General features: G+C 45.7%; 3 protein-coding genes and 1 long non-coding RNA gene across 7 annotated transcripts; 2 read left to right on the top strand and 2 right to left on the bottom strand.

The window, feature by feature from the left end:
• The first annotated feature begins 7,101 nt into the window (after nucleotides 1–7,101).
• Nucleotides 7,102–10,852, top strand: PIP4P1 (phosphatidylinositol-4,5-bisphosphate 4-phosphatase 1). Of its 2 annotated transcripts, none has more exons than XM_032179432.2 (7): nucleotides 7,102–7,553; nucleotides 7,871–8,061; nucleotides 8,418–8,524; nucleotides 8,965–9,070; nucleotides 9,258–9,310; nucleotides 9,402–9,492; nucleotides 9,995–10,852. In XM_032179432.2, exons 1-7 carry the CDS (start codon nucleotides 7,391–7,393, stop codon nucleotides 10,136–10,138), a joined length of 855 nt encoding a protein of 284 aa, XP_032035323.1. In that variant the 5' UTR covers nucleotides 7,102–7,390; the 3' UTR covers nucleotides 10,139–10,852. The 2 variants fall into 2 exon arrangements, with proteins under 2 accessions (XP_032035323.1, XP_032035324.1); XM_032179433.2 differs by having other exon boundaries at nucleotides 7,106–7,532.
• A 78-nt stretch (nucleotides 10,853–10,930) lies between these two features.
• APEX1 (apurinic/apyrimidinic endodeoxyribonuclease 1) lies at nucleotides 10,931–13,476 on the bottom strand. Of its 2 annotated transcripts, none has more exons than XM_032179430.2 (5): nucleotides 13,386–13,476; nucleotides 12,981–13,106; nucleotides 12,583–12,770; nucleotides 11,844–12,036; nucleotides 10,931–11,712 (listed from the first exon to the last, which is right to left on the bottom strand). In XM_032179430.2, exons 2-5 carry the CDS (start codon nucleotides 13,036–13,038, stop codon nucleotides 11,195–11,197), a joined length of 957 nt encoding a protein of 318 aa, XP_032035321.1. In that variant the 5' UTR covers nucleotides 13,039–13,106; nucleotides 13,386–13,476; the 3' UTR covers nucleotides 10,931–11,194. The 2 variants fall into 2 exon arrangements, with proteins under 2 accessions (XP_032035321.1, XP_032035322.1); XM_032179431.2 differs by having other exon boundaries at nucleotides 13,346–13,459.
• A 103-nt stretch (nucleotides 13,477–13,579) lies between these two features.
• On the top strand, nucleotides 13,580–21,897 carry OSGEP (O-sialoglycoprotein endopeptidase). 2 transcript variants are annotated; one of them, XM_032179436.2, is made up of 11 exons: nucleotides 13,580–14,150; nucleotides 16,499–16,618; nucleotides 16,799–16,974; nucleotides 19,694–19,789; nucleotides 19,947–19,996; nucleotides 20,147–20,225; nucleotides 20,791–20,856; nucleotides 20,971–21,061; nucleotides 21,273–21,348; nucleotides 21,443–21,541; nucleotides 21,686–21,897. In XM_032179436.2, exons 1-11 carry the CDS (start codon nucleotides 14,036–14,038, stop codon nucleotides 21,723–21,725), a joined length of 1,008 nt encoding a protein of 335 aa, XP_032035327.1. In that variant the 5' UTR covers nucleotides 13,580–14,035; the 3' UTR covers nucleotides 21,726–21,897. The 2 variants fall into 2 exon arrangements, with proteins under 2 accessions (XP_032035327.1, XP_032035328.1); XM_032179437.2 differs by lacking the exon at nucleotides 16,499–16,618.
• On the bottom strand, nucleotides 21,390–26,061 carry LOC131381470 (uncharacterized). Its single transcript, XR_009210219.1, has 3 exons — nucleotides 25,984–26,061; nucleotides 24,968–25,279; nucleotides 21,390–21,721 (listed from the first exon to the last, which is right to left on the bottom strand). It is a non-coding gene; the product is annotated as an uncharacterized LOC131381470 (long non-coding RNA).
• Nucleotides 26,062–26,105: the final 44 nt, after the last annotated feature.

Genomic DNA, 26,105 nt, shown 5'->3' on the forward strand with positions numbered 1-26,105 from the left:
TCTTTTCCGCTTGCCATTTTACCCACCTCCGTGGCCAGCCACTAATTTCCAACTCTGTTTTTCTCATTCATTTAACAAATATTTATTGAGCATCATCTATGCACCAGTACTGTTCTAGTGCTAGGGACACAAGAATAAAAACAATATCTGTAAATTTAAAATATATATATATATAAAGGCCAGGCGCGGTGGCTCACGCCGGTAATCCCAGCACTTTGGGAGGCCGAGATGGGTGGATCGCCTGAGGTCAGGTGTCGGAGACCAGCCTGGCCAACAAGGCAAAACCCTGTCTCTACTAAAAATACAAAAAATTATCTAGGCGTGGCGGCAGGCGCCTGTAATCCTAGCTACTTGGGAGGCTGAGGCAGAGAGAATGGCTTGAACCCGGGAGGTGGAGGTTGCAGTGAGCTGAGATCACACCATTGCACTCCAGCCTGGGCAACAGAGTGAGTAGGTGGTTCCTGAGAACTTACTAGCACTTTCAAAATAACAATGCACACAAATTGAAAAAAAATATTTCGTTCTTAAATAACCACAAATAGTTACTTACGGGATATGTACATCTGTTTGGCACTACTCAACTTCCCACATGAAGGAATCCAATGCTGCCACCCTCATTTTCTGTTCCATGCTGATTTTTACACAGTTACTTAATTTTATCAGAGGACCTTTCTAAACACATCTTTTTGTAAAATATGTTGTCTTTATATATTATATTATATATATATATATATATATATATATATACTCTGTCACCCAGGCTGGAATACAGTGGCACGATCTTGCCTCACTGCAATCTCTGCCTCCTGGCTTTGAGCCATTCTTCTGCCTCAGCCTCCCAAGTAGCTGGGATTACAGGCGCCTGCCACCATGCCTGGCTAATTTTTGTATTTTTAGTAGAGACGGGGTTTTGCCATATTGGCCAAGCTGGCCTTGAACTCCTGACCTCAACTGATCGCCCGCCTCGGCCTCTCAAAATGCTGAGAGTATAGGCATGAGCTACCACACCCAGCCAGATATATTGTCATCAAAAGGAATGTAGCACAATCTAATGTTCCCACTGTGAATCACCTCAAGTTAATAGGTCACACAGTGTTTAAGAAATATAAAATATTGCTGTGTTTCCTTTGAAAATTAAAAATATTCCACAGTACCCTTGTGAGCTTGTACTTTGGCACAGAGTTTGGGAACCATGGCCCCAGTCACTCCATGCCACCTCATTCCTGAATCTATGTAGTGTAAACGAATGGGCTCTAATAAAACTACCTGTGTATGAATGCCATCTTCACTCCTTGTTTACTCATTGTGTGATTCTAGGCAAGTAAAATTCTTATTATGCCTCAATTTTTTCATCTGTAAAATAGCGATAATCGTACTATTTTTGCAAGGATTATACAGAATACCTTTTACATGTTTAGGTAAATGCCTGGCTGTATAATAAGCACACATTAAATGCTGGCTATTATTATTAATCTCCATTGACTCTCTCTTTTGATCTTTCTAGACTCACCTAACCATAAATTGAATCAAAATAAAAACTAGAGGTATATCCAGCCTATCAATATCAATGAATCCCACACTGTTCAAAACAGAAGGCACTAGCCATGTGTGGCTATTTAAAAGTAATAAAATTAATTGAGATGAAATATAATAAAAATAATTCAGTTACCTAATCATACTAATTACATTGTAACTTCTCAATAGCCACATGTGGTTAGTGGCTACCATATTGCATAGCATAATTACATTTTTATGCTGGAGCACAGCACTGCTCTTATCTTTTCTAGTCACTGCTACCTTGTATCCACATAAAAGAAACTGGAACTGTGCTTTATTATTTACTTTTAGGGTAAAAGAGTTCCTGAAGCATTCCTATAGACAGGAACCAGACAATCATCAATCTTAGGGTGATTAGAGTTCATTAATGCCTTATTACCCTTCTCCTATCTTCTCATCACTTCTACCTTCAGAGGGACTCCTTGTCCAAGAACATACTTAGTAACACACATACCCTCCACCCTCAAGATCAAGGAAACTAAAAAAAAGTGGCAGGAACAGGTTCTAGGTCACTCAGTATTGCCTTGTGGAATGTATTTTATTCCTGCCCTCTCAACTGAGATCTCTCATTCTCTCTAGATCACAAGCTAAATATGCGCTTTTAAAAATATCTACCCCTGGCCAGGCACAGTGCCTCAGACCTGTAATCCCAGCACTTTGGGAGGCCAAGACAGGAGGATTACTTGAGCCCAGGAGTTTGAGACCAGCCTGAGCAACATAGTGAAGTCCCATCTCTACAAAAAATACAAAAATAAGTCAGTTGTGGTGCCATCTGTGGTCCCAGCTACTAGGGAGGCTGAGGCAGGAGAATCACCTGAGCCCAGGAAGTCAAGGCTACAGTGAGCCGTGATGGCGCCACTGCACTCCAGTCTGAGTGAGAGAGTGAGACTCTATCTCAAAAAATAAAATAAAATATCTACTCCTCTTATCACCATAATCTTTGATCTTCCATTTTTTCCAGTTACTGAAATTAAAACATTTTAGGGTTGTTCCCTGTTTTTTTTTGTTGTTGTTGTTTGTTTGTTTGTTTTTAGATAGGGTCTCGCTCTGCCACCCAGGCTGGAGTGTAGTGGCTCAACCTCAGCTCACTGCAGCCTCAATCTCCTAGGCTCAAGCGATCCTCCTTCCTCGGCCTCCTAAGTAGCTAGGACTACAGGCACGCACCACCGCATTCGCCTATTTTTTATTTTTATTTTTTTAGAGATGGGGTATCTTCATGTTGCCCAGGCTGGTCTCAAACTCCTGCGCTCAAGTGATCCTCCCACCTCAGCCTCCCAAAGTACTGGGATTATGGGAATGAACCACCACATCTGGCCCTTTTCTTTCTGTTATAGGGATCACTTTTATTTCTCTTTTCTAAGAGTGAGACTTCCATCTGTGCCTCACTCAGTGGCAGGAAGAACAGAGTAGAGATAAAGGACTGGCCTACCACCCTCTATTCCAAAGACCTTGGCTCCTAGAAAGGGAAGCCAAGAATTCCCTAAGGGAAAGAGTGAAGAACTGAGGCCCAGGAAGAGCAAGGAGCACAAGGGAGCAAAGTCCCAATGTAATTAACGTAAATTAATTCTTTAAAACCAGGTCACACCCCACCCAATCCCACCCAACCCCCCAGCAAACTACCCCTCATCTTAGTTAACTCACTCTGCACATTACTAGAAACTTTCTGTGCCTTTGAAATGCAGTAAGGGATTGTGTTGTTTTCACACAGGTGGTAAATTACCACTTCAGGAAAGAGGAAAAAAGAAATAGGGCATGTGGAATATGTGAAAACAAAGAAATCAGATTGGGATACTTTGGGTCATAGAAGCCAAAGATGTTTTCCACCCCATCCTCTGGCCATGTACACATTGTACTAGTTATCACTTTGTTGGAAATCTAAAGAAAAAAATGCTTTGAAATCTTCATAGTGTCTTTATATTCTATTATATAACACACTGAAGTGTGTTCCCCCAAATTCTTATGTTGACGCTCTAACCCCCATTGTGACTATATTTGGAGATAAGTCCCTTAAAAAGGTAATTAAGGTTAAATGAGGTCATAATGGTGGGGCCACAATCCAATAAGACTGTCGTTCTCATAAGAAGAGAGGCCAGGCAGGGTGGTGCTCACCTGTAATCCCAGCATTTGGACACCAAGGCCAGAGGATCACTTGAGCCCAGGAGTTAGAGACCAATGACCAGCCTGGGCAACATAGTGAGACCCTGTCTCTGCAAAAAATAAAAATATTAGCCAGGCATGGTGGCATGCGCCTGTCATCCCAGCTACTTGGGAGACTGAGGTGGCAGGATTGCTTGTGCCCAGGAGTTCAAGGCCGCCATAGACTATGACTGCACCACTGCACTCCTGCCTGGGTGACAGAGTGAGACCCTGTCTCTAAAAGTACGGAAAAAGAAGAGAAAGAGGAAGAGAAAGCAAAAATGTGTGCAGAGAAAAGGCCATTTGTGCCACAGTGAGAAGGTGGCCATCTGTAAGCTAAGGAGAGAAGCCTCAGGAGAAAGCAAATCTGTCAATATCTTGATCTTGGGCTTCCGGACTCCAGAGCTGTGAGAAAATAAATGTTTGTCGTTTATGCTATCTGTAGTGTTTTTTATGTCCTAGCAAATTAATATACCTCAATAGCCTAATTGTTCTCAATCTAAGTGAGAAGATCCCACCCCATAGGTAAAAATCAGGCAATACCTGAGACGCACAATATTGACCAGAGATAATATTAAAATGATTTATCTGTATAATACAGGTACCAACCAATCAGAACCAATGGCGCGCCATAAACTACCAATGCCAGCCACCCTGTAGTGCCCCAGCTGAATATCCTCCCTGCTTGCAACTGCAGCTAACAATATTGTTCAGTACCCAGCAAATTTATCCCAAGATGGGGCTTAAGTTACTTCATTAATTAATTAGAGAGCCATCTATCAAGCAGCTTCTATGTTTCAGGCATTTAGCATAAAAAGGGGCCCATCCCAAGCACCTTCTCTTTGCCACTTCTGTGCTTCTGCCCCTTTCAATCTACCTATCAAATTATTTGAATGTAAAATATCAGATCATAAGTCAGAAGACGGGGATTTAGAGCTCCATTTCAATCTCTCACTTAGCTTAAATGACTCCAGTTTACACAGCCTCAGTTTCCACATCTGTAAAATAAAGATATAGCCTTGGCTTCCCTGTCCATATCACAGTGGGTTCTGAAATAAAATGAATATAACTATGAATGTGCTTTATTGGCCAGGCACAGTGGCTCACGCCTGCAATCCCAGCACTTTGGGAGGCCGAGGCGGGCGAATCACGAGTTCAAGAGATTGAGACCATCCTGGCCAACATGGTGAAACCCATCTCTACTAAAAATACAAAAATTAGCTGGGTGTGGTGGCACACACCTGTAATCCCAACTACTCGGGAGGCTGAGGCAGGAGAATCGCTTGATCCCGGGAGGTGGGCCAAGATCACACCACTGCACTCCAGCCTGGTGACAGAGTGACACTCTGTCTCAGAAAAAAAAAAAAAGTGCTTTCTTAACTGTGAGCAAGTTACAAATATTATGATTACTTTTTGCATTTTTCTGCCTATTGACCTACTCAACACAGAGCTCAGATCCTAGTTATCCATGCACAATACTCATTTTTCTTTATGTTTTAGAAGTTTTCTCTGGCTGCTCTAGCTAGAAGTGATCTCTTCTTTTCTTGAACTTGAATTACATTGTTTAATTCTTTTATTATGAAGCATGTGCTGTATCATGAATTTCTAGTATTGATATTTTTCCATGTAATAAAATACTAGTGCTGATTTTTTTTTTTTTTTTGGAGACAGGCTCTTGCTCTATTGCCCAGGTTGAGATCATTGCTCATTATAACCTTGAACCCCTAGGCTCAAGCAATCCTCCACCTCAGCCTCCCAAAACACTGGGATTACAGGCACGAGCCACCACTCCTGGCCTGATATTTTATACTGTCAATGTTTACCTTATTCTGTCTCCCTGCCCAGAGTGTAAGTTTTGTTAAGGAGTGTCTTTCACAAAGTGTAGATATTTAAAAAATATTTTTAGGACAGTTTTTGGAATATATGTGTAACTAGGGCGCAGATAATGAATCCTACTCCAGCCCCAGACAATGCTTGAGCGTCTGTGTGCCACAAACAGCAGAAAGAGCAGCAGACTGGCCTCCCTCTGTGGAGCTACAACCTCTTCCCTATTTTGTATCTGGAGCTTCCTTAGTTCTTTAAGTGTCTGTAGGGGCTCTTATCTAACTGCTCGAAGGTTACTAGCTTCTAAGTAGAAGTTGGCCTGAGAAAACCCTGTCTGAAAAAATCAGGACCTAGGTGAAGTCTCCAGCCCCTGTAGCAGCCAAGTGCTGGGACATCAGCAGTTCCTTTGTTATTACATATTTGGGGCTGGCTGTACTTTCTTTGATACACTTTCTTTCTCAGTGGAGAGTCTGCTAGCCAAACTGATAATGGACCTCCTCGGGGTTTATTGTTTTTATCAATTCCTTGTTGCTTCCCATATTTAAAGCAGTCCCAATTTGGGCTATGACTTGGGAAAAAAATCCAGGTGTGGTTCAGGCGCCCATAAAGACCGCACGAGACTTCAGGTAGGGGAGGAGGCACTGCCCCTTTGCTGGAAGCAAAGTTGAGACAGGTCTAAAGACTGTCCCATCTGTCAAATAAGGTGACGAAAAATAACCTTGTATTTGATTAATCCAATCAACAAACTTGTGCATATGTTAAAGGTTGGTGGTCATAAAATTGAGTAAAGGCACGGAGGCTTGCGCCTGTAGTCCCAGCTACTGGGAAGGCTTAGGCAGGAGATCAAACTCAGGAGTTTGAGTCCAGCACAGGCAAGACCGTATCTCTATTGAATTTTTTTTTTTTTTAGTGAAACGATGAAATCTTCTAGTAGTGGAGACACTAATGAAAAGATAATTTAATAGTTTGATCAGCAATGGGGAAAGACGGGGCTCTGTAAAGACAGCTTCCAGGAAAACCCAGTGTTGTGTCCTGTCCCGAAAATGACTCCAGCAACAAAGGCTGGAGTGATAATCTTAACTTTTTAATCCATTTCCTCCTGGTACATCATTACTCTGACTTTTTAAAGGTACTTCTTTGAGTAGAACAGCTAACTTTGTCTACCGTTTCCCACCGTCCATTTGCTCCGCTCAGAAGATCCCAAGCTTCCGCACTCTTTTATTGCACCCGCCCAGCCTCCTTTAAAATGCATAAGCCTCGCCCCCCATGTTCTGGCGCTAAGTTCGGGCCAATGCAGTTGCGCCGCTGGGATCACAGGACGAAGGAAGGGAAGTCATCAGCCAATAGGAAACCAGCTATAACGCAAAGCCGGAGAAAAGTGTTTTAGTGGTGTCTTTGAACCAATGACGAGCAGAGCAACAGGGGCCGTGCAGCTTCCAGAAACACGTGACCAGTTGAGCAGAAGCAGCCTCGCCCTACCTCCTGGTCTGGAGGTAGCGCGATGGGCGTCGCTCCCAATAGCTTGCAGAACCTCTAGTCACGTGCAGGTTTTGCAAGCCCAGCAGCATCTGGCAGGTCATGTGACAGCTGACGTTTGTGCGCCGCTCCCCGATGGAAAAGGAGAGCTGCCTTCACAGGACCAGGAATTGGTTTATCTACGCGAATAATAGCATGACCGGGGCGGGGATAGCCTATCACGTGCTGCTAGACGGAACGGGGCGGGGCAGGCCACTGGTTGCGGAGTGAGCTGGGCGCGCGGCGCGCAGGCGCCCTGGAGACCCGGTAGCGGCGGTGGCGGTGGCGGTGGCTGCGGCGACGGCAGAGGCGAAGGGAGCCGGATCGCCGACCTGAGCGGGAGGCGGCGGTGGTGGCCATGGCGGCAGATGGAGAGCGTTCCCCGCTGCTGTCCGAGCCCATCGACGGTGGCGCCGGCGGCAACGGTTTAGTGGGGCCCGGCGGGAGTGGGGCTGGGCCCGGGGGAGGCCTGACCCCCTCCGCACCACCGTACGGAGCCGGTAAACATGCCCCGCCCCAGGGTAAGCCGGGGCGGGTCCGAGGTGCTCCCCGGGGTACTCTGAAAGCCGGGGAGGGGGCGGGACCGAGGGCGGAGGCGGGTCCCAGTCGCCAGGTGCGGGACTGCTGCACCTGTGACTGGGCGAGGGTTCCTTCCCACCGCAATCGCGACCACAGCCTAGGGACGGAAGGGGGTTCTGAGCAACCTGATAGAAGCGCCAATTATGAGAAGCCCTCCGAGCTTGGTCGAGGGTTGAAGATCAGAAAGACTTCCCTACCACCGTAGAGCATCAGTCGGGGGTGTAAGTGATCCCAGCCCTTCTATTTGCTTCCTCTCCAGCATTTCCCCCGTTTCCCGAGGGGCATCCAGCCGTGTTGCCTGGGGAGGACCCACCCCCCTATTCACCCTTAACTAGCCCGGACAGCGGGAGTGCCCCTATGATCACCTGCCGAGTCTGCCAATCTCTCATCAACGTGGAAGGCAAGATGCATCAGCATGTAGTCAAATGTGGTGTCTGCAATGAAGCCACCGTGAGTTTTACATATCTATGAAATGGGCCCTGTTTCTTGGATCCTCTTTCTGATGTCTTGGTTCTAGACCCTGACCTTCCGGCTGTTAGCCAAGTGCTCTTGATGATACCCAGGTTTCAGTTCCAGGTGTCTCACACAGCCATTTCCCCAGAAGCCACTCACCAAAGCTAATGTTTACTTTCTCTCACTTTCTCACCTAGCCTGGTTCCTATTTGCAAATCTCATGATATAGTCTTTCTTTTATTTCTCCTTCCTGGCTAGCACCTTATTTTTCTGATCTCATAAAGTGTTTTTGGAGGGAAGTGGAGGGGATTGGGATTAGAGGTTTGCTTGCTGATGATCCTGTTATTCTCTAGCCAATCAAGAATGCACCCCCAGGGAAAAAATATGTTCGATGCCCTTGTAACTGTCTCCTTATCTGCAAAGTGACATCCCAACGGATTGCATGCCCTCGGCCCTACTGGTAAGAGGCATAAGGTGGGGAAGGGCCTAAGTGGGGAACTGGAAAGTCAAAAAAGGATGAGCGTATATTGAGAATGTAAAGGTGAGAGAGCCTAGTGTTTATTTAGGAGAAAAGGCTTTGAATGTGCCTCAGGAATGTTATAGCTGTCTTTCTCATTTCTCATTAAAAATACTGGGATGAAATGATGTCGTTTCGGAGAATAGAGAGCCTTGGGGACTGGGTGTGTTATCCTGAGGGCGGAGGGGAATTGGGGACCTGAAGTTTAAACAGTGCTCTTTCTTTCTCCAGGATTCTTGAGGGTATACAGTTGGGGGACAGAGTATCTTAAGTGTACAGAGAAGTTGAGTGACTTAATAGGCAGGGAGTGGGGAATGTGAAACGGACTGTGTGAAGATTTTTAGGATTAAAAATTTTTCAAACACAGTCTTTCTTTCGTATAGCAAAAGAATCATCAACCTGGGGCCTGTGCATCCCGGACCTCTGAGTCCAGAACCCCAACCCATGGGTGTCAGGGTTATCTGTGGACATTGCAAGAATACTTTTCTGGTGAGGAAGGGGTATTGGGAAGGGGAGGGGAAAGGACACTAGGAGTCATTTTGAGTATATTTCTTGGAGTAATGGTAATGACCCCTGAAAGGTCTGTCCTATGGGAACATGTTCTGCATCCCCACCCCAAGGTTCTCATTGAGGAGGACCCTGCTTGTGCTATTATTTTCGTTTTCTTTCTCCATAGTGGACAGAGTTCACAGACCGCACCTTGGCACGTTGTCCTCACTGCAGGAAAGTGTAAGTGATTAGGGACTGAGCTGGTTATTGATGTATGGAGTAAAAACTACAAGGCCATAGAAAGCATCCATTTCTATTTGCCTCCCCACAGGTCATCTATTGGGCGCAGATACCCCCGTAAGAGATGTATCTGCTGCTTCTTGCTTGGCTTGCTTTTGGCAGTCACTGCCACTGGCCTTGCCGTGAGTACCCTTGCCCCAACCTCTTTCATTGTGCAGCCTCATCTCCATAGGCTAAGATTTGGGAAATTGCTACCCTAAAAAAAAGTGGAAGAAACTTGGGGGAGTAGTTTGTTTTGTTTTAAGATACGGATGAGCTAAAGTGCAAGGTGGCTGATCAAACAGACTTATTACTACTAAAAGAGTGAAAAACAGCCTTCCTTTCTCTGTAGGATGAGGATAGGACAGTGAAATTCTTAATTTAAGAGTTGCTATTTGCAAACCTGGCTCAGTTGTCAGATGTTAAGAAAGACTGAGATACAGTGTGGGATGGGATGAGTATGTTACGCCTAAGGGAAGGGAGCTGAACAGCTCTGCTTTTAAGAAGGTCCCTGAGGGTGGCTAACATGTGGATAAGGAACAAGGACTGAAGCGTGAGTTATTACTGTTCTTAGAACTAATAGGAGGTAGTGGAGACTAACGTTAACCCCATCTTTCTTTTCTTCTCCCTCCTTATCTTCATCAGTTTGGCACATGGAAGCATGCACGGCGATATGGAGGCATCTATGCAGCCTGGGCATTTGTCATCCTGTTGGCTGTGCTGTGTTTGGGCCGGGCCCTTTATTGGGCCTGTATGAAGGTCAGCCACCCTGTCCAGAACTTCTCCTGAGCCTGATGACCCACAGACTGTGCCTGGCCCCTCCCTGGTGGGGACAGTGACACTACGAAGGGAGCTGGGGTAGTTAAAGGCTCCCTGGGCTTCTATAAGGAAGCCAAGCAGCTGCCTTCCTTTTCCCTGGGGAGAGGTAGGAAGGAACCAGGCCCTCACTTAGGTTTGGAGGGGCAGGTAAGAGCACTGCTGACCATCTGCTTTCCTCCAAGGGTTGCTGTGTCTAGGGTGAAGCAGGCAAAACGTTGCCCTTAAAACTGGGCCCTAAAGACGGTTCCAGCCTTGTCCTTCCTGTGTGCTCCCTGAGAGCCATTCCTGTCCCTTACACATTCCAGGGCAGGGTGGGGGTGGGTAGCCCTGGGGGTTCCCCTCCCTCTTGTGCACCATTAGGACTTTGCTGCTGCTATTGCACTTCACCAGAGGTTGGCTCTGGCCTCAGTACCCTGTCTCCTCTCCCCACATTGTGTCCTGTGGGGGTGGGGTCAGCCGCTGCTCTGTACAGAACCACAGGAACTGATATGTATATAACTATTTAATGTGGGATATGTTCCCCTATTCCTATATTTCCCTTAATTCCTCCTTCCGACCTTTTTTACCCCCCCAGTTGCAGTATTTAACTGGGCTGGGTCGGGTTGCTCAGTCTTTGGGGGAGGTTAGGGACTTATCCTGTGCTTGTAAATAAATAAGGTCATGACTCTACACTTTTTCAGTTGTTAACTTGTGTGCATGAAAATATAAGGAGGAAGGGAATGTGTAGCCCCACGAAGGGGTAAGACACAAAGACAGCAAGGCTGAAACTATGGCTCTTTATTTTCGTGTGGATAATTCAAACAAAGTCATTAGTAGTCTTTGTTCAATTTTTTTTTAAAAACAAAAAACCCTCAAATAAAAAATCTTAGGCTTAAAAGAACTCTAAGTCTGTCACAGGAGCCTGGTTGGAGGATTCCTATTTTTATAGATGAGAAATAGAATGCAGATTTCTCTGAAGAGTGTTTAAAGAAGGAATGGTAGTTGAGGGGGCTTATTTCTCAGGCTCAAAGTGATTTAGGGGTGGTGTCACAGTGCTAGGTATAGGGTGATAGGACAGTGATCACTGCCGAGGGCCCTGGAACGGATCTTGCTGTCACACAATGCAGGTAACAGAGAGTGGGACAACAAAAAGTAATCAAGGCGCCAACCAACATTCTTGGATCGAGCATTCATCATGTAAGTCCAAAAGGTATAGGCATAGGGTGTGTTGGGGTAGAGGTGCCTAAAGCTGTCAGCCAGTGGCACAGCCTGCAGTAATTCCCCAAAGCCTTGGCGCTCTTGTGGCGTGAAGCCAGCATTCTTTTTGTTTCCCTTGGGGTTGCGAAGGTCAATTTCTTCATGTGCCACATTGAGGTCTCCACACAGCACAAGGGGCTTTCGGGAAGCCAAGCCCTTCAGGAACTTGCGAAAGGCTTCATCCCAGCGCTGCCGGTACTCCAGTCGTACCAGACCTCGGCCTGCATTAGGTACATATGCTGTTACCAGCACAAACGAGTCAAATTCAGCCACAATCACCCGGCCTTCCTGATCATGTTCCTCCTCGCCTACAGAAATGAAACAGAATTAGCAATAAAAAACTATAAGAGAAGGGAAAGCAATCAAGAGGTGGGGCAGAGATGGAGACTTAGCAATTGGTTTTGAAGAGTTCAGGCATTAGGCATCAATAGGGTCTCACCTATGCCGTAAGAAACTTTGAGTGGGCACTGGCGGGAAAGCAGGCCCACGCCACTGTACCCTTCCTTGTCTGAAGGAGCTGACCAGTATTGATGAGAGAGTCCAGGCAGCTCCTGAAGTTCAGCTGGTAGTTTGTTCTCTGAACATTTGGTCTCTTGAAGGCACAGTATATCTGGGGCTTCTTCCTTTACCCACTGTAAGTGAAAAGAAAGGTGGAAAATGTATTAACAATTCAGCAGAACATTTATTGAATAATCTATATGCTAAGTCATAGATATGCACAGGTTAAACAGTCTCTTGGCCTAAGGAGTTCGAGTCAAGCAGCACAATATTTAAACAATTCTAAGCTAGATAAATGAAAACAAATACAGAGAGGTAAGAAAGTCTTACACGCTATACTAAGGAGATGTGTTTTTTCTATAGGCAGTGGATAGCAAGCTAAGATTTTTAAGCTATAGTTACTGGAATGGAGGACATGCTGAAGATAAAATGGAGGAAGTATAGTAAAGAGGTTTTTGCAACATTCTGGGAAGAGGAGAGAACATTAGAAAAGAAAATGGCAATGGAAGTGAAGGAACAGACATTTAGGAAATACAACTGGCAAGACTGGGGAAGCCCCACAGAAAACTGCGGGCAGGAGAAAAATAAAACAGCCTGAAGGCTAAACGGAGAAAAGGGGTGACTAAACCCTAAGACGATTCAATACTAAAGAATGTCTCTTCCCCTCAAATTCCACTTACATCTAATCCCTTCTTCTTAATCCAGGCTCGAAGCCCATCCACATTCCAAGAGCAGATCTTGAGTGTGGCAGTTTTGCCACTGGGTGAGGTTTTCTGATCTGGGGGGTCCTCATACAGGGCTGGGCCCTCTCCTGCTGCCTCTTTGTCATTTTTCTTTGCGGCCGTCTTACTCTTCTTGGTCTCTGGCTCTATAAAATGAGTAACACATACTGACAAAAAGCTGGTGGTTTCCAACTGCGATCCGGCGTTAACTATAGACCCAACGAAAGCCTACGGTTACTGCGAGTTCTTCACAAACCCCTGCAGAAATGAGTCGGCCCGTACTTACCGTACATCAAGGGAATTACAAATACCCCCGCCGCAGCTTCTAGGAAGAAGGGCTCATTTCATTCTCTTACCTATCTTGAGCTCATCCCCGTCTTCTGCCACCGCTCCCTTTTTCCCACGCTTCGGCATTCCCGGAACGAACGCCCTTCGGCAGCTGTACCGCGTCACCCACCGAAGCAATATTTTTACCGCGTTGCCTACAGACGCAAAGAAATCCTGAAACCAGCTAAGGCTGGGGAGAAGACTCCTCCCAAAAGCGTCCCCGCACCAGGTCCCGCCTTTCAAACCATGTTATCTCTAAATCCTTTCCCCGCCTCCGTGCATCATAGGCCCTTCAGCCCCTCACCCACGAAACTAGATCATTTCATAGTGCCTTGTACACTACTCGCGAGATCTGCCCTCCAGCCAATTGAGGATCTTAATTAAGGGTCCTGACTCAAGCTTGCCGTTCAAACTGCCAGCGAAGCCCCTCTTACGAGCAAAAGAGCAACCCCGTATCTGCACCGGTCCGATGGCAGCCTAGCTCCTCCTAACCCGAACACAAAGAAGGATGCACGCTGAGCTCCCACGTGGGTAGTGGACCTGGTCACGTGATCACAGGCACGCTTCACGTGACCAAAGAATGCGCGTGACTGGTCTGTCTGACACCACGTGACGGAGACTCTTCGCCTCGCCTCTCTTCTCTAATTCTCTAGGAGACTTAGGGCCCCAACCCTCCCTCGGGCTGTTTATCGTTGTGCCAGATGCACAGCACATTGTGTCACACTGGCTTCAGATTCTAACTGTGCAAGAGGGAAAAAAACAGTGGAGAAGGCTGGGCTGGACCACGGGAAAGAGATAGGAAAACGGATAGGAATGTAAGGCACAGAGTCGGCTCGGCGTCCCTGGCAGTTAGGAAGACAGGTCCCTGGAGGGGCCTTGGCGGGTCTCCGCTCGCGGGAGTTCTGCGGTGTCTCTCCCGGTGCTATCTGCAGGCTGGCCAGCTTCCTCTGCGCTCCGGAAAGCTGCGGCCCAGCGCGGACTAGTGAGGACCTCCACAGCTCCTGACATTGCGCGGACTAGTGAGGACCTCCACAGCTGCTGACATTGCTAGGAGTCCTGTCAGCGTTTTCTCCCAGGCTCCGCCATGCCGGCGGTGCTGGGTTTTGAAGGCAGCGCCAATAAGATTGGCGTGGGTGTGGTGCGGGATGGCAAAGTGCTGGCGAACCCGCGGCGGACTTATGTCACGCCTCCGGGCACAGGTGGGTGAGTAGAGGACTTAAGAGTTTTCCGCGCACTTCCCCGCACAGAATCAGCCTTCCATCTTCCTAAATACTAGTGAGGTGCGGCTTTTGATCCGAGTCTCATTGAAATTATGTGACATTAACGTCACAAGGCTGATGACTAGAAGAGTTACAAGCACTTGGACGTGGATCTGATGAGTTCATTTACCTTTTACTGAGCGCGTTTTATGTGCTAAGTATTCAGAAATAGATGTTATACTGCTGTGGAGTCAGACATATAAATAGATGTTTATACTACAGCATGATAAACAGTATAATAGAGATGGACTCGAAATATTCTGTTTAAAAAACGCTTAGCAGGAGTATAGATTCCAGTTGCCCTGAATATACACTCTCTTTTTTAAAAAAATTTGAAGTATTCTAGGATGAGTAGAGAGATGAGAGTGGAAAGACTCCTGGCTTACATGTCAGACAGAACTGGCTGGCTTTGCTATGTTCATATTAAATATTTTTGTTTTGGACATTTGGTCTTTATTTTTTATTATTTTTTATTTTTTTTATTTTATTTTATTTTTTTTTGAGACGGAGTCTTGCTCTGTTGCCCAGGCTGGAGTGCAGTGGCGCAATCTCGGCTCACTGCAATCTCCACCTCCCGAGTTCACGCCATTCTCCTGCCTCAGCCTCTCCGAGTAGCTGGGACTACAGCTGATTTTTTGTATTTTATAGGACGGGGTTTCACCTGGTCTCGACTCTGACCTCTGATCCCCCCTCGGCCTCCAAATCTAGGATTACAATTTTTTTTTTTGAGATAGAGTCTTACTCTGTCGCCCAGGCTGCAATGCAATGGCACGATCTCGGCTCACTGCAATCTCTGCCTTCCAGGTTCAAGCGATTCTTCTACCCCAGCCTCCCAAGTAGCTAGGACTATAGGTGTGTGCCACCACACCCAGCTAATTTTTGTATTTTTAGTAGAGTCAGGGTTTCACCAGGCCAAGCTGGTCTCGAACTCCTGACCTCAGATGATCCGCCCACCCCAGCCTCCCAAAGTGTGGAAATTACAGGCATGAGCCACCGTCCGGGCCTGGTCTTTGTTTTTAAAATGGGAATAATACCTGTATCATTAGGTCTTGAAGATTAGATGAAAGTACCAAACACGGCTGGGCGTAGTAGCTCACTCCTGTAATCCCAGCACTTTGGGAGGCCAAGGCGGGCAGATCACCTGAAGTCGGGGTTCGAGACCAGCCTGACCAACACGGAGAAACCCTGTCTCCACTAAAAAATACAAAAAATTAACCGGGCATGGTGGCGCATGCCTGTAAACTCGGGAGGCTGAGGCAGGAGAATTGCTTGAACCAGGGAGACAGAGGTTGCGGTGAGCCGAGATGGTGCCATTGCACTCCAGCCTGGGCATCAAGAGTGAAACTCTGTCTCAAAAAAAAAAAAAAGTACAAAACACATTACAACTTTTAATTGATATTTTAAATAAGCTATTATATCTTGCCTACTCTCCCCTCAAACACTTGCATACGTAGGAGAGGGCAGCTGACTTGCATGTATCTGAAAAGCCTCCCTGAACAGGTGGTGATGTGACAGATTACTCATTTGAAATATATATGTATGTTTAGCATTCACTCTTCTAGGCACTTGGGCACTGGGAATACAAAGATAAATAAAATACTCAGTGCTTTGAGATACTCATGATTAAGCTGAGTAAACCATAGAAAATTATAATGCTATAATTGTTATGTTAAATAAATGACATCATCATCTATAGAGTTCTGTAGGGTCACAGAGAAAGAAGATCACCAAAGGCCGGGCACGGTGGCTCAGGCCTGTAATCCCAGCACTTTGGGAGGCCGAGGCAGGCGGATCACGAGGTCAGGAGTTCGAGACCAGCCTGGCCAATATGGTGAAACCCCGTCTCTACTAAAAATACAAAAGTTAGCTGGGCGTGATGGTGTCGCCTCTGGTCCTAGCTACTCGGGAGGCTGAGGCAGAAGAATCGCCTGAACTCAGGAGGCGGAGGTTGCAGTGAGCCGAGATCGTGCCACTGCACTCCAGCCTGGGTGACAGAGCTGAGACTGTCTCAAGAGAAAAAAAAAAAAAGATCACCAAAGGGTATGAGGTAGATACCACTTGCATTGAGACCTGAAGGCTGAGTAGGGTAAGAAGAAGAGCATTCCTGAAAGTTGAACAGCCTATATAGAAGCCGGAAAGAGTAGATCTGAAAACATGGAAGGTAGGATGCTTGGGGAAAGTGAAAGGACTCTTTCTACATCACTAAAACTCCCCTTGCTTTCTTTAACTTCCTACCTACCTTTGCTACAGAAAATCCCTGTGATCTCTGACCTATGTTCATTTTCTAGGATTCCTTCCGGGTGATACAGCCAGGCATCACCGAGCTGTTATCCTAGACCTGCTGCAGGAGGCACTAACAGAGTCTGGATTAACCTCCCAGGATATCGATTGCATTGCATACACCAAGGGTATGGCTGGGAGAGTGGTCAACGATGGAGGAATATACCTGCAACCTGGCTAGGTCAAAATAGCCAACACCTTACCTGTGCCACCATCACTACCCCTACCCCACCTCACATCCCTTACTTCCCCCATCTATTGTTTTTTTCCAATCTCTAGGATTATAACTTCCATTTCTATCTCCCTAGGCCCTGGCATGGGTGCCCCACTGGTTTCTGTGGCTGTTGTGGCCCGTACTGTGGCCCAGCTGTGGAATAAGCCATTGGTGGGTGTGAACCACTGTATAGGCCACATTGAGATGGGCCGCCTCATCACTGGAGCCACCAGCCCAACCGTGTTGTATGTGAGTGGAGGAAATACGCAGGTATTTAGAGTGCTCTACCCACTCCATCTCAATTTCTGAGGCACTGAACCAGTATCTTCTTTGTTCTACCTGAGTCATGGGAATGTCAGGAACAAAGATGGACTCATCTGAACCTAAAATACTGTAGACCAGAAAACCCCCAACACAGTTTGTAACATTGCAAATTTTGGCAGCATGATCAGAACATTAGATGGTTTATCATTATCAGACTTTATATCTGATTATAAAGATTAGGAATTTCTACTTCAGGAAAGGAATGAATGGGATTGAAAAGGATTGAAATCTTCAAAATAATGAATATCTGAAAGATCTTGGCATTATTTCGAAGCTTATTTTTTCTGTAAATCTTAGCAATTGAAACTAATGGTTGCTGGGTACGGCAACTCATGCCTGTAATTCCAGCACTTTGGGAGGTCGAGGCGGGTGGATCATCTGAGGTCAGGAGTTTGAGCCCAGCCTGGCCAACATGGCAAAACCCCATCTGTACTAAAAATAACAAAAATTAATTTGGCGTGGTGGCGGGTGCCTGTAATCCTAGCAACTCCGGAGGCTGGGCAGGAGAATCATTTGAACCCAGGAGGCGGAGGTTGCGGTGCACTGAGATCGCACCATTGCACTCCAACCTGGGCAACAAGAGCAAAACTCTGTCTCAAAAAAACAAACAAACAAAAAACAAAAAAAAACAACTAAAGGCCACTACCTGATTTATTATTTTAGGGCAACTACATGTTTTGTTTTTATATTACTGGGAATAATTATGTAGACTTTGTTATTCTAAGAGTTTAGAAATATAAATAACTTTAAAAAATACTTTGTAAATTATAGAAGGTATTTTATTTTATTTTATCTTATTTATTTATTTATTTGAGACAGAGTTTTGCTCTTATTGTCCAGGTTGGAGTGCGATGGTGCAACCTTGGCTCATTGCAACCTCTGCCTCACAGGTTCAAACTATTCTTCTCTACTCCCGAGTAGCTGGGATTACAGGCACCCGCCACCATACCTGGCGAATTTTTTGCGTTTTTAGTAGAGACGGGGTTTCACCCCGTTGGTCAGGCTGGCCTTGAACTCCTGACCTCAGGTGATCCACCTGCCTTGGCCTCCCTAAGTGCTGGGATTACAGGTGTGAGCCACCGTGCCTGGCCAGAAGGTATTTTAAATTTATAGGTGAAGCTAAAGTTGTTTGGGTTACCTTATGTGACCTTTTTAAGGTTGGTATTGGATTCCTTTCCAACAGAACACTTGATTATTATTAGAAATAGTTTAGCATTGTCCCCAGCTCATGAAAGGGTTGTGTCGAGAAGATGAGGCACATGTTTCCCATGAAAACGATGCAGAAACTTCAGCAGGTAGAGGGCAAGTAGTTGGTTGAGGACTGAAGGATGACATACAAGGTTAGGGACTTGGGTTGCGGAAAGTATAATGGAGGCTACAAGAGTTGATGAAAAGGAGCAGTGATGGTTTTGTCTTCCTCTTCTCTTTTAATGTTTGCTTAGGTGTAAGAAACAGGGAGGGTAATTAGGTGGAGAGGAATGGATAGCAGAAGCAGAAAGGCAGGATTTTTCCTTCTCCTTTGTTACTGTCTTTTTGTCAGCAGATTAAGATCTGTATCAGAAAGGGAAGAAATCCCTAACAGCACTGAGAAGGGAAAGGGACTTCTTAAGGTTCGTAGGAAGCCCTCGGTGTTATAAGTCTGCAGCATATGTGTCAGTAGGTGACAGATATTCTCTGTGCTAAAAGTTGGTCACATATGAAGAATGGCCTTAATACAAAAAAGTAGTTGGGCGTGGTGGTGGGTGCCTGTAATCCCAGCTACTTGGGAGGCTGAGGCAGGAGAATTGCTTGAACCCAGGAGGCAGAGGTTACAGTGAGCTGAGATCACGCCATTGCACTCCAGCCTGGGTGACAGAGCAAGACTCTGTCTCAAAAAAAAAAAAAAAAAAAAAAAAAATGGCCCTAAGTGAATTGCCATTGCTGACTTGGCTGGGCCATTAGTCTGACTCCATATGAGATTTTTGAGTTCTTCAACTCTGCTTCTTGGTTCTAAATACCACTGCCCAGCTGGATACCGTGGTTCACACCTATAATCCCAGCACTTTGAGAGGCCGAGGCAGGTAAATTGCTTGAGACCAGGAGTTTGAGACCAGACTGGGCAACATAGTGAGACCCCATCTCTACAAAACTATAAAAATTAGCCACACATGGTAGCCCAGCCACTCAGGAAGCTGAGGTGGGAGGATCCTTTGAGCCTGGGAGGTGGAGGCTACAGTGAGCTGTGATCACACCACTCCACTCCAGCCTGGGAGACAGAGCGAGACCCTGTGTCAAAAAAACAAATACCACTGCCACTGTGTCATAATTTAGAAGGATTCATGTTCTCTGCCTCCAAGCAGAAAAGCCTGTTCCCTACTGTCAAGACTGCATTTAAGGGATATATTAGGAACTTCTAAGCCGGAAAACAAATGTATTTGAAATGACAATTTATTTCTGCCTGAACCTAGACCATCTAGGAATCTGTTCCTGGAATCCTCAGGGTATACAGATTTCTTCTCAGATCAGAGCTGTAAAAACTACCCATTCACCATTCGGGAAACACCTTTCTTCCACTTCTTATTGGAAGCCCTGGTGGTCATGTTGATCCTCTGCTATGTTTTTCTCCCAAAGCCAAACAATCCTCTTTACAGACTTGGGGTTTCATGGACATCCTCATCACCCTTAGGTGATTGCATACTCGGAACATCGCTACCGTATCTTTGGGGAAACCATCGATATTGCAGTGGGTAATTGTCTGGATCGTTTTGCTCGAGTGCTGAAGGTAAGCCAGTGGGGCTGCAGAGAACATAAAATGTGGGTGAATTTTTGGGAAGCCATGGAGGTGGAGGGAGGAAATAGTAAATAAGCTTCTTACGCTTCCTGCGTATCTGATTTCATCCTCTTCCATTCCCTCCTTCCTTATTTTTTTCTTCTGCTAGATTTCTAATGACCCAAGTCCAGGATACAACATTGAACAGATGGCAAAGCGGTAAGGGGACATAAGGTGGAAGCAGGCTGGCTGCTGGGGCTTCAGGGATTTCCCCATATATGGTATATATTAACAAAATTTGGGAGGGGCTTTGGAGGGTGAGAAGCCAGCTGACTAGGCTTAGTGCCTCATATACTTATTCCCACACAGAGGCAAGAAGCTAGTTGAGCTGCCATACACTGTAAAGGGGATGGACGTCTCATTCTCAGGGATCCTGTCTTTCATTGAGGTGAGTGTGAGAGAGGTGATGAGACAGGGGCACTTTCCTGCTTTTTAAATGAAGCGTATCTGTTTTACTTACCATTGTATTTCATATAGCTCAGTATATTCATATAGCATAGTACTGGTCCATATCATGTGCTGGGTAGATTCATTTAGAAGGTATTCATTGAATATCTCTGTGTGCCAGATACCGTTCTAGATAGTAGAGATGCAGCATGGAGCAAAACAAAAATCCCTGCCTACATGGAGCTTAGATTCTAAATGGGGGGGCGGGGGAGATAAGAAAGAGGGAAATAATGAAGTGCCAGATGATGATGAGTACAGGTGAAAAATTAAGCAGGATAAGTAAGGGGTGAGAGATGTCAGGACAAGCATTCAAAAAGTAATGATGGCATCTTAAATGAATTTTGCTCATTCTACACATGATGCCAGTGAAGGGAATGTGGTACAGGATGTGCTGGTAACTTGAATTGTGGTGAAACATGGTGACCCTCCGAATGCATTAATTTTTGCTTTCATGTAATCCCAAAGCCATGATTTGTCGATTCTTTTGTTTTTCCCTTTAATTGTAGGATGTAGCCCATCGGATGCTGGCCACAGGCGAGTGTACTCCTGAGGATCTGTGTTTCTCCCTGCAGGTAATGCAGTAAAAAGCTGGCACAGAAAGTTGGGGCTGGAGAAGGTTTTATATTGTAGAGCAGAACTAATCTGGGATGCCCCTCTAATATTTTCTCCTTATCTGTCCCTGACAGGAAACTGTGTTTGCAATGCTGGTAGAGATCACAGAGCGAGCCATGGCACATTGTGGCTCCCAGGAGGCCCTCATTGTGGGAGGAGTGGGGTGTATGTATTATTGAAGTATTCCTCTTTCCTATTCTTAGCACTGTGCGTCTTCCTCCTGATACTCTAAATCATTAAGGGTTTGGAGTAGGCTTCCCAATCCTTGCCTCTAGTCCCCTGCATCATTGTTCTAAGTAAGTGCACATGATGTGTTCTGCTGGACCATGAAGAGATAGCTAAAACCAAGCTAATCCCATTCCCTACCTCTTTGTAGGTAATGTGAGGCTACAGGAGATGATGACAACGATGTGCCAGGAACGTGGAGCCCTGCTTTTTGCTACAGATGAGAGGTAAAGACACTTTCCCTTTGGTTTCTTTTTTACTTCTCCTGTTATAGTGATTTTCCACCCTTAGATCCCAATTTTCGTATCTCTTGCATCCCAGATTCTGTATTGACAATGGAGCCATGATAGCCCAGGCTGGCTGGGAGATGTTTCGGGCCGGACACAGAACCCCACTCAGTGATTCTGGGGTTACACAGAGGTGAGTGATTCACCTCTTGGTGAGGGTAGATTATTGGGATGTAGACAAAACCAGCAGGGAAGAGAGTCCAGGAACATGAGGGCAGAGAAGAATGGAAGATGTTAAGGGCTGGCTCTCCACCATGTTTCTTCTGTTTTTCCACAGGTATCGGACAGATGAAGTAGAGGTGACCTGGAGGGACTAATAAGATTCACAGAATCAGAGTAGATAGTTCCTTAATCGGAACCCAAAGGACCCCGTGCCTCAATCTCTATCCTGATGTCATGGGAGTCCTAGCAAAGCTATAGACTCCAAGCAAGGCTTGGGGTCCTTTATGGAACCCCAGGATGACTCAGCAATAAAATATTTTTAGTGTTTTGGTTTTGTATGTTGGTGATTAGATTGTGTTGTTCAGGACCAATATAGATTTGGTGCTGGATAAATTCTTGTTGGAGCTTGCTGCTGTGGAACCAAGAATGAGGTATCTTTTTTTTTTTAAGAAACGGAATCTTGCTGTGTTTCCCAGGCTGGTCTTGAACTGGGCTCAAGCAGTCTTACTACCTCAGCCTCCTGAGTAAGCATGCCATTGTGCCTGGCAACAATAGTATTATCATAACTATTATTATAGTATCAGGTCCTGTGCTAACTGCTTTACATTCATCCTCTCATTTAAATTCTTTGAAGCAGGTATGCAAGACTTCTCTTAAAATAGCCTGGAGGCTGTGTGCAGTGGCTCACACCTGTTATCCCAGTGCTTTGGGAGGCCAAGTCAGGAGGATCCCTTGAGCCCAGGAGTTTGAGCCCAGCCTGGGCAAATAGGAAGACACCATCTATTTGAAAAATTTAAAAATTATCTGGGCACGGTGGCGCACATCTGTAGTCCCAGCTCCAAGGGAGGCTGAGGCTGGAAGATAGCTTGAGCCCAGGAGTTTGAGGTTGCAGTGAGCTGTGGTTGAGCCACTGCACTCCAGCCTGAGTGACAGAACAAAACCTTGTCTCTTAAAAACAAACAAACAGCCTGGAGATTGGTCTAATTTGTAACTCTAAAACTGCCTCTACTCCATGTACTTTCTCCTACATGCACGTCCATTGGCAGGCTTGAGGAATGCCCGCAGATGCACATCCCTCCCTACCACAAACAACAGAACGAATCTCATACCCTTTCTCTTGTTGATATCAGTCATCACAATTAGTCCTAAACTACTGAGTCATCTCATCTTTTACACTTAATAACATGTATCTCCACTCTGTTTTGTCTCCATCTACTACCTTTTCCAACTCTAGAAGCTCTTCCACTGTGCCCTCTGGAACTGATGGCCAGTCATTTGTCAAATTCTCTGTATCCTCAGCCTCTTCTCTGAATGTTCCCTTCACATTTATGCTCTTCATACTTGGTTTCTTATGAGGACTCTGCTTCTCCTACCACCTCGGTAGTGGTGGCATTTTCCCTTCAACACCCATTGTACCACTGGGCCTGGAGGTGGTGCACGTGTCCTAATACTGTTTCCAGACCATTGTCCCTCATCCCTAGTACCCTTCTGCTTTGAAACAAACTACCACACGAACACCACTTTTGTCATAAATCTTGATGATTTCAATATTCAGGTAGATCATACTAACACCCACTTCAGCCACTTATTTCCCTGGTCATGTTCTAGAGCTGCAGATCCTCCACATCTCAGTTTCAGACATCCCGCTCTCGACTACTACCACCTCCTGTCTTTCCAGTTCATTTTCTTTAGTATGCTAAATCCAACAGTTCATCCCTTCACCAGGACCTACGGTCCATTGATCATACTTCCTTTCTACAGATTTTATCCCCCACATATTTTTATTTCCCTCCTTCAGCTAAATTCCCATAATCCACCTCATTTCCCTTCCCCTCTTTTGCTTTTGTCATATTCAACTTATCACCTACTTTAGACCCATGCAGCTGAAAGGGCTAGTAAAAAATAGCCATGCTGACTGATCTTACTTTAAACTTATGACCATGACACTAAAATGGGTCCTTTATGCCACCCAGAAATATTCCATCTCTCTAGTCCTTTCACTTGCCCTCTTCTCTGGTGACTGTTTCATCCCTTCTGAGCCCTCAAATCTCTTAACCTCTCCCCCTATTCTGACTCTTACCTTAGTTCCTATTTCAGTAAGAAAATAGAAGCAATCGGTATACATTTACAAGCTTCTGCCCCTGAAGCTAACCACCTTCCAGCATCTGTACCCATGTACTCTGCCTTCCTCCTGTTACCATAAACCAGTGGTTCCCAACCAGAGCTGATTTTGCTTCTCAGAGGACACTGGATTGTCACCGTGGATAGGAGGATATTTTACTGATTAGAAGTCAGGGCTGGGTGCAGTGGCTCACGCCTGTAATCCCAGCACTGGGAGACCAAGGCAGGTGGATCACTTGAGGCCAGGAGTTCAAGACCAGCCTGACCAGCATGGTGAAACTCCTCTCCTAAAAATACAAAAAATCAGCTGGCGTGGTGTCGCACGCCTGTAATCCCAACTACTCGGGCATGAGAATCGCTTGAACCCAGGAGGTGGAGGTTGCAGTGAGCCAAGATTGTGCCACTGCATGCCAGCCTGAGTGACAGAGCAAGACTCTCTCTCAAAAAAAGGGATAATTCTCCCTCTTTTCCTGGAGAGTCAATATTTCCTTCTCTCCTGAATCTTGCCGTCAGCACACAAATATGCCACTGTTTTCCTCATTGTACAAATAATGCCTGCTTGTCCCCATTTGCCCTTCTAGCTGCTTCCCATTTTTGTGTTCCACTTTACAGCAAAACTTAGACTTGTCTTCAATTTCTCTCCACCAGTTCCCTATTAAATCTCCACCAAAACTATTCTTATCACGGTCACTAATGACCTGCACATAGCTAAATCCGATGGTGTATTCTTCATCCTCAGAAACTATCAGCAGCATTTGACACTCCGTCTTTGAAAAGTTTCCTTACTTGGCTTTAGGATGCATTCTGTGGTCTGCCTCCTAGCTTACTGACTGCCCTTTCTTAATCTCCTTGGCTAGTTTCTCATCTCCACAGAGTTTAGTCCTCAGACTGCTCTCTTGACACATACACCTGCAGTGACTTCATCTAGTTGTATACATTAAAATCATTTTGATGAGGGTTACTCCCAGTTATAGTTCCAACCTGGACTTCTATCCCAAATACCTAGCTGCCCATTGGCACCTCCACTTGGATGCTTAATAGCCAGAATTATGTGTCTTCAAGATTATTGCAGTAGCTGCTCTGTCTCCTTTCCCCATTGCCAACTTAGAGTCAATTCTCCACATAGCAGTCAGAGTGAATAGTGTTAGCGTGGAAGCCAGATCATGTTACTCTTCTGCTCAAAACCCTCAGTGCTTTCTTACGTGAAAAGAAAAACCAGAGTCATTTTAGAGACCTGTGAGGCCCTCTGTGATCCACTGTGCCCTTCGCTGCTTACCACTTTGATCTGCTACTCAGTTCCTTGTTTGCGCTGTTCCAGCAACACGGGCTTTTCTGTTGGCCTTTAAACACCACAGTTGTCCTCTGAGGTCGGAGGAGAGTATTGGGTACTTGGTAAATGCAGAGTTCATTTTCTAGTCCTTTCTGGTTTATATGTCACTGTCTTCCCTTTCCTATTCTCCCTGGAACTTGGAGAACTTGGGACTTCCTGGGGAGTCCCCACCTTCATCATCACTGAGCCAGTACGCGTCTACTGCCCTCCGGCCTTGCTTGGATTGGAACGTTGAGGCTGCTGGAGTAAGGCTGCTGCCTGAGAAAAGAGAAGAAAAGAAAGACAAACTTCTGATCCAGCTGAGCAGTTGCTGCTAATTCAGTATAATACCTCTCCTTCCCTAAGAGAATCATTGCTATCCTAGAGAAATGTCATGTGGCTTCTCTCCGCATTGACTAGCCACATTCCCTTTTTATTTTCCTTGGTGCCTGCTTCTCTAACCCACTCTACAACTCTGTTTTTCCTAAAATAGGACATGTTTCAGGATTGGTCTCCTTGCGAAGTGTCCATCCCTATGACATCCAAATATGCTGGGTTTACTGGGAAAAGTGGGGGTATAACGTAAAATAATGTTATCTTTTTGCTAAGGATGCCCAAAATTTAACTGGTAAGATGTGTAATGTTATTAGGATTGGGGTAGTACCAGAAACCCTTCTCTAGAATTGGGCCATAGCCCTTCCTGACCACACTCCAGCTCACCCTGCTATGTTGTATCTTTTGATCCAAATTTCTCCCACCTGAATTTAGAAAATACCTTTAAAGCTTTCCCCCACCCTAAAAATTTCAGGAGAACTAAAGCTTAAGCAAAATTCATTTCTCTCACATCCTGGTACCCAATTCTATTCAGTCTTAGGTCTTGGTAACTCTAGATGAGTTCATTTGCCTCCCAGACTGTCTTTGAGAGCCAATTTCTGTACCTCTCACACCACATCCTTCTTTTAGGCCCACCTCTTTTCACTCACCTTGAGCTTGGTGTTGAGTAGCCAGGCTTAACCCTCCTGGCATCCGTATGAGGCCTATGCCATAGTTGTAGTCAAAGGCATCACTTTATGGAGAGGAGAGAAAAGGAGATATAGGAGGAAGA

The sequence above is a fragment of the Hylobates moloch genome, unplaced genomic scaffold, assembly GCF_009828535.3.
Source record: "Hylobates moloch isolate HMO894 unplaced genomic scaffold, HMol_V3 SCAFFOLD_16, whole genome shotgun sequence".
NCBI lineage: Eukaryota > Metazoa > Chordata > Mammalia > Primates > Hylobatidae > Hylobates > Hylobates moloch.

Excerpts from the sequence above, each read along its gene's own strand:
- PIP4P1 (XM_032179432.2), top strand. The coding sequence starts at position 7,391 with ATGGCGGCAGATGGAGAGCGTTCCCCGCTGCTGTCCGAGCCCATCGAC. Across the intron at positions 9,071-9,257 it reads ATTGCAAGAATACTTTTCTG|TGGACAGAGTTCACAGACCG; the intron begins GTGAGGAAGGGG and ends CTTTCTCCATAG. Across the intron at positions 9,311-9,401 it reads TGTCCTCACTGCAGGAAAGT|GTCATCTATTGGGCGCAGAT; the intron begins GTAAGTGATTAG and ends GCCTCCCCACAG.
- APEX1 (XM_032179430.2), bottom strand. The coding sequence starts at position 13,038 with ATGCCGAAGCGTGGGAAAAAGGGAGCGGTGGCAGAAGACGGGGATGAG. Across the intron at positions 12,037-12,582 it reads TTAAGAAGAAGGGATTAGAT|TGGGTAAAGGAAGAAGCCCC; the intron begins GTAAGTGGAATT and ends TTTCACTTACAG. Across the intron at positions 11,713-11,843 it reads CAAAGTTTCTTACGGCATAG|GCGAGGAGGAACATGATCAG; the intron begins GTGAGACCCTAT and ends TCATTTCTGTAG.
- OSGEP (XM_032179436.2), top strand. The coding sequence starts at position 14,036 with ATGCCGGCGGTGCTGGGTTTTGAAGGCAGCGCCAATAAGATTGGCGTG. Across the intron at positions 19,997-20,146 it reads ATTGAACAGATGGCAAAGCG|AGGCAAGAAGCTAGTTGAGC; the intron begins GTAAGGGGACAT and ends ATTCCCACACAG. Across the intron at positions 21,349-21,442 it reads CTTTTTGCTACAGATGAGAG|ATTCTGTATTGACAATGGAG; the intron begins GTAAAGACACTT and ends CTTGCATCCCAG.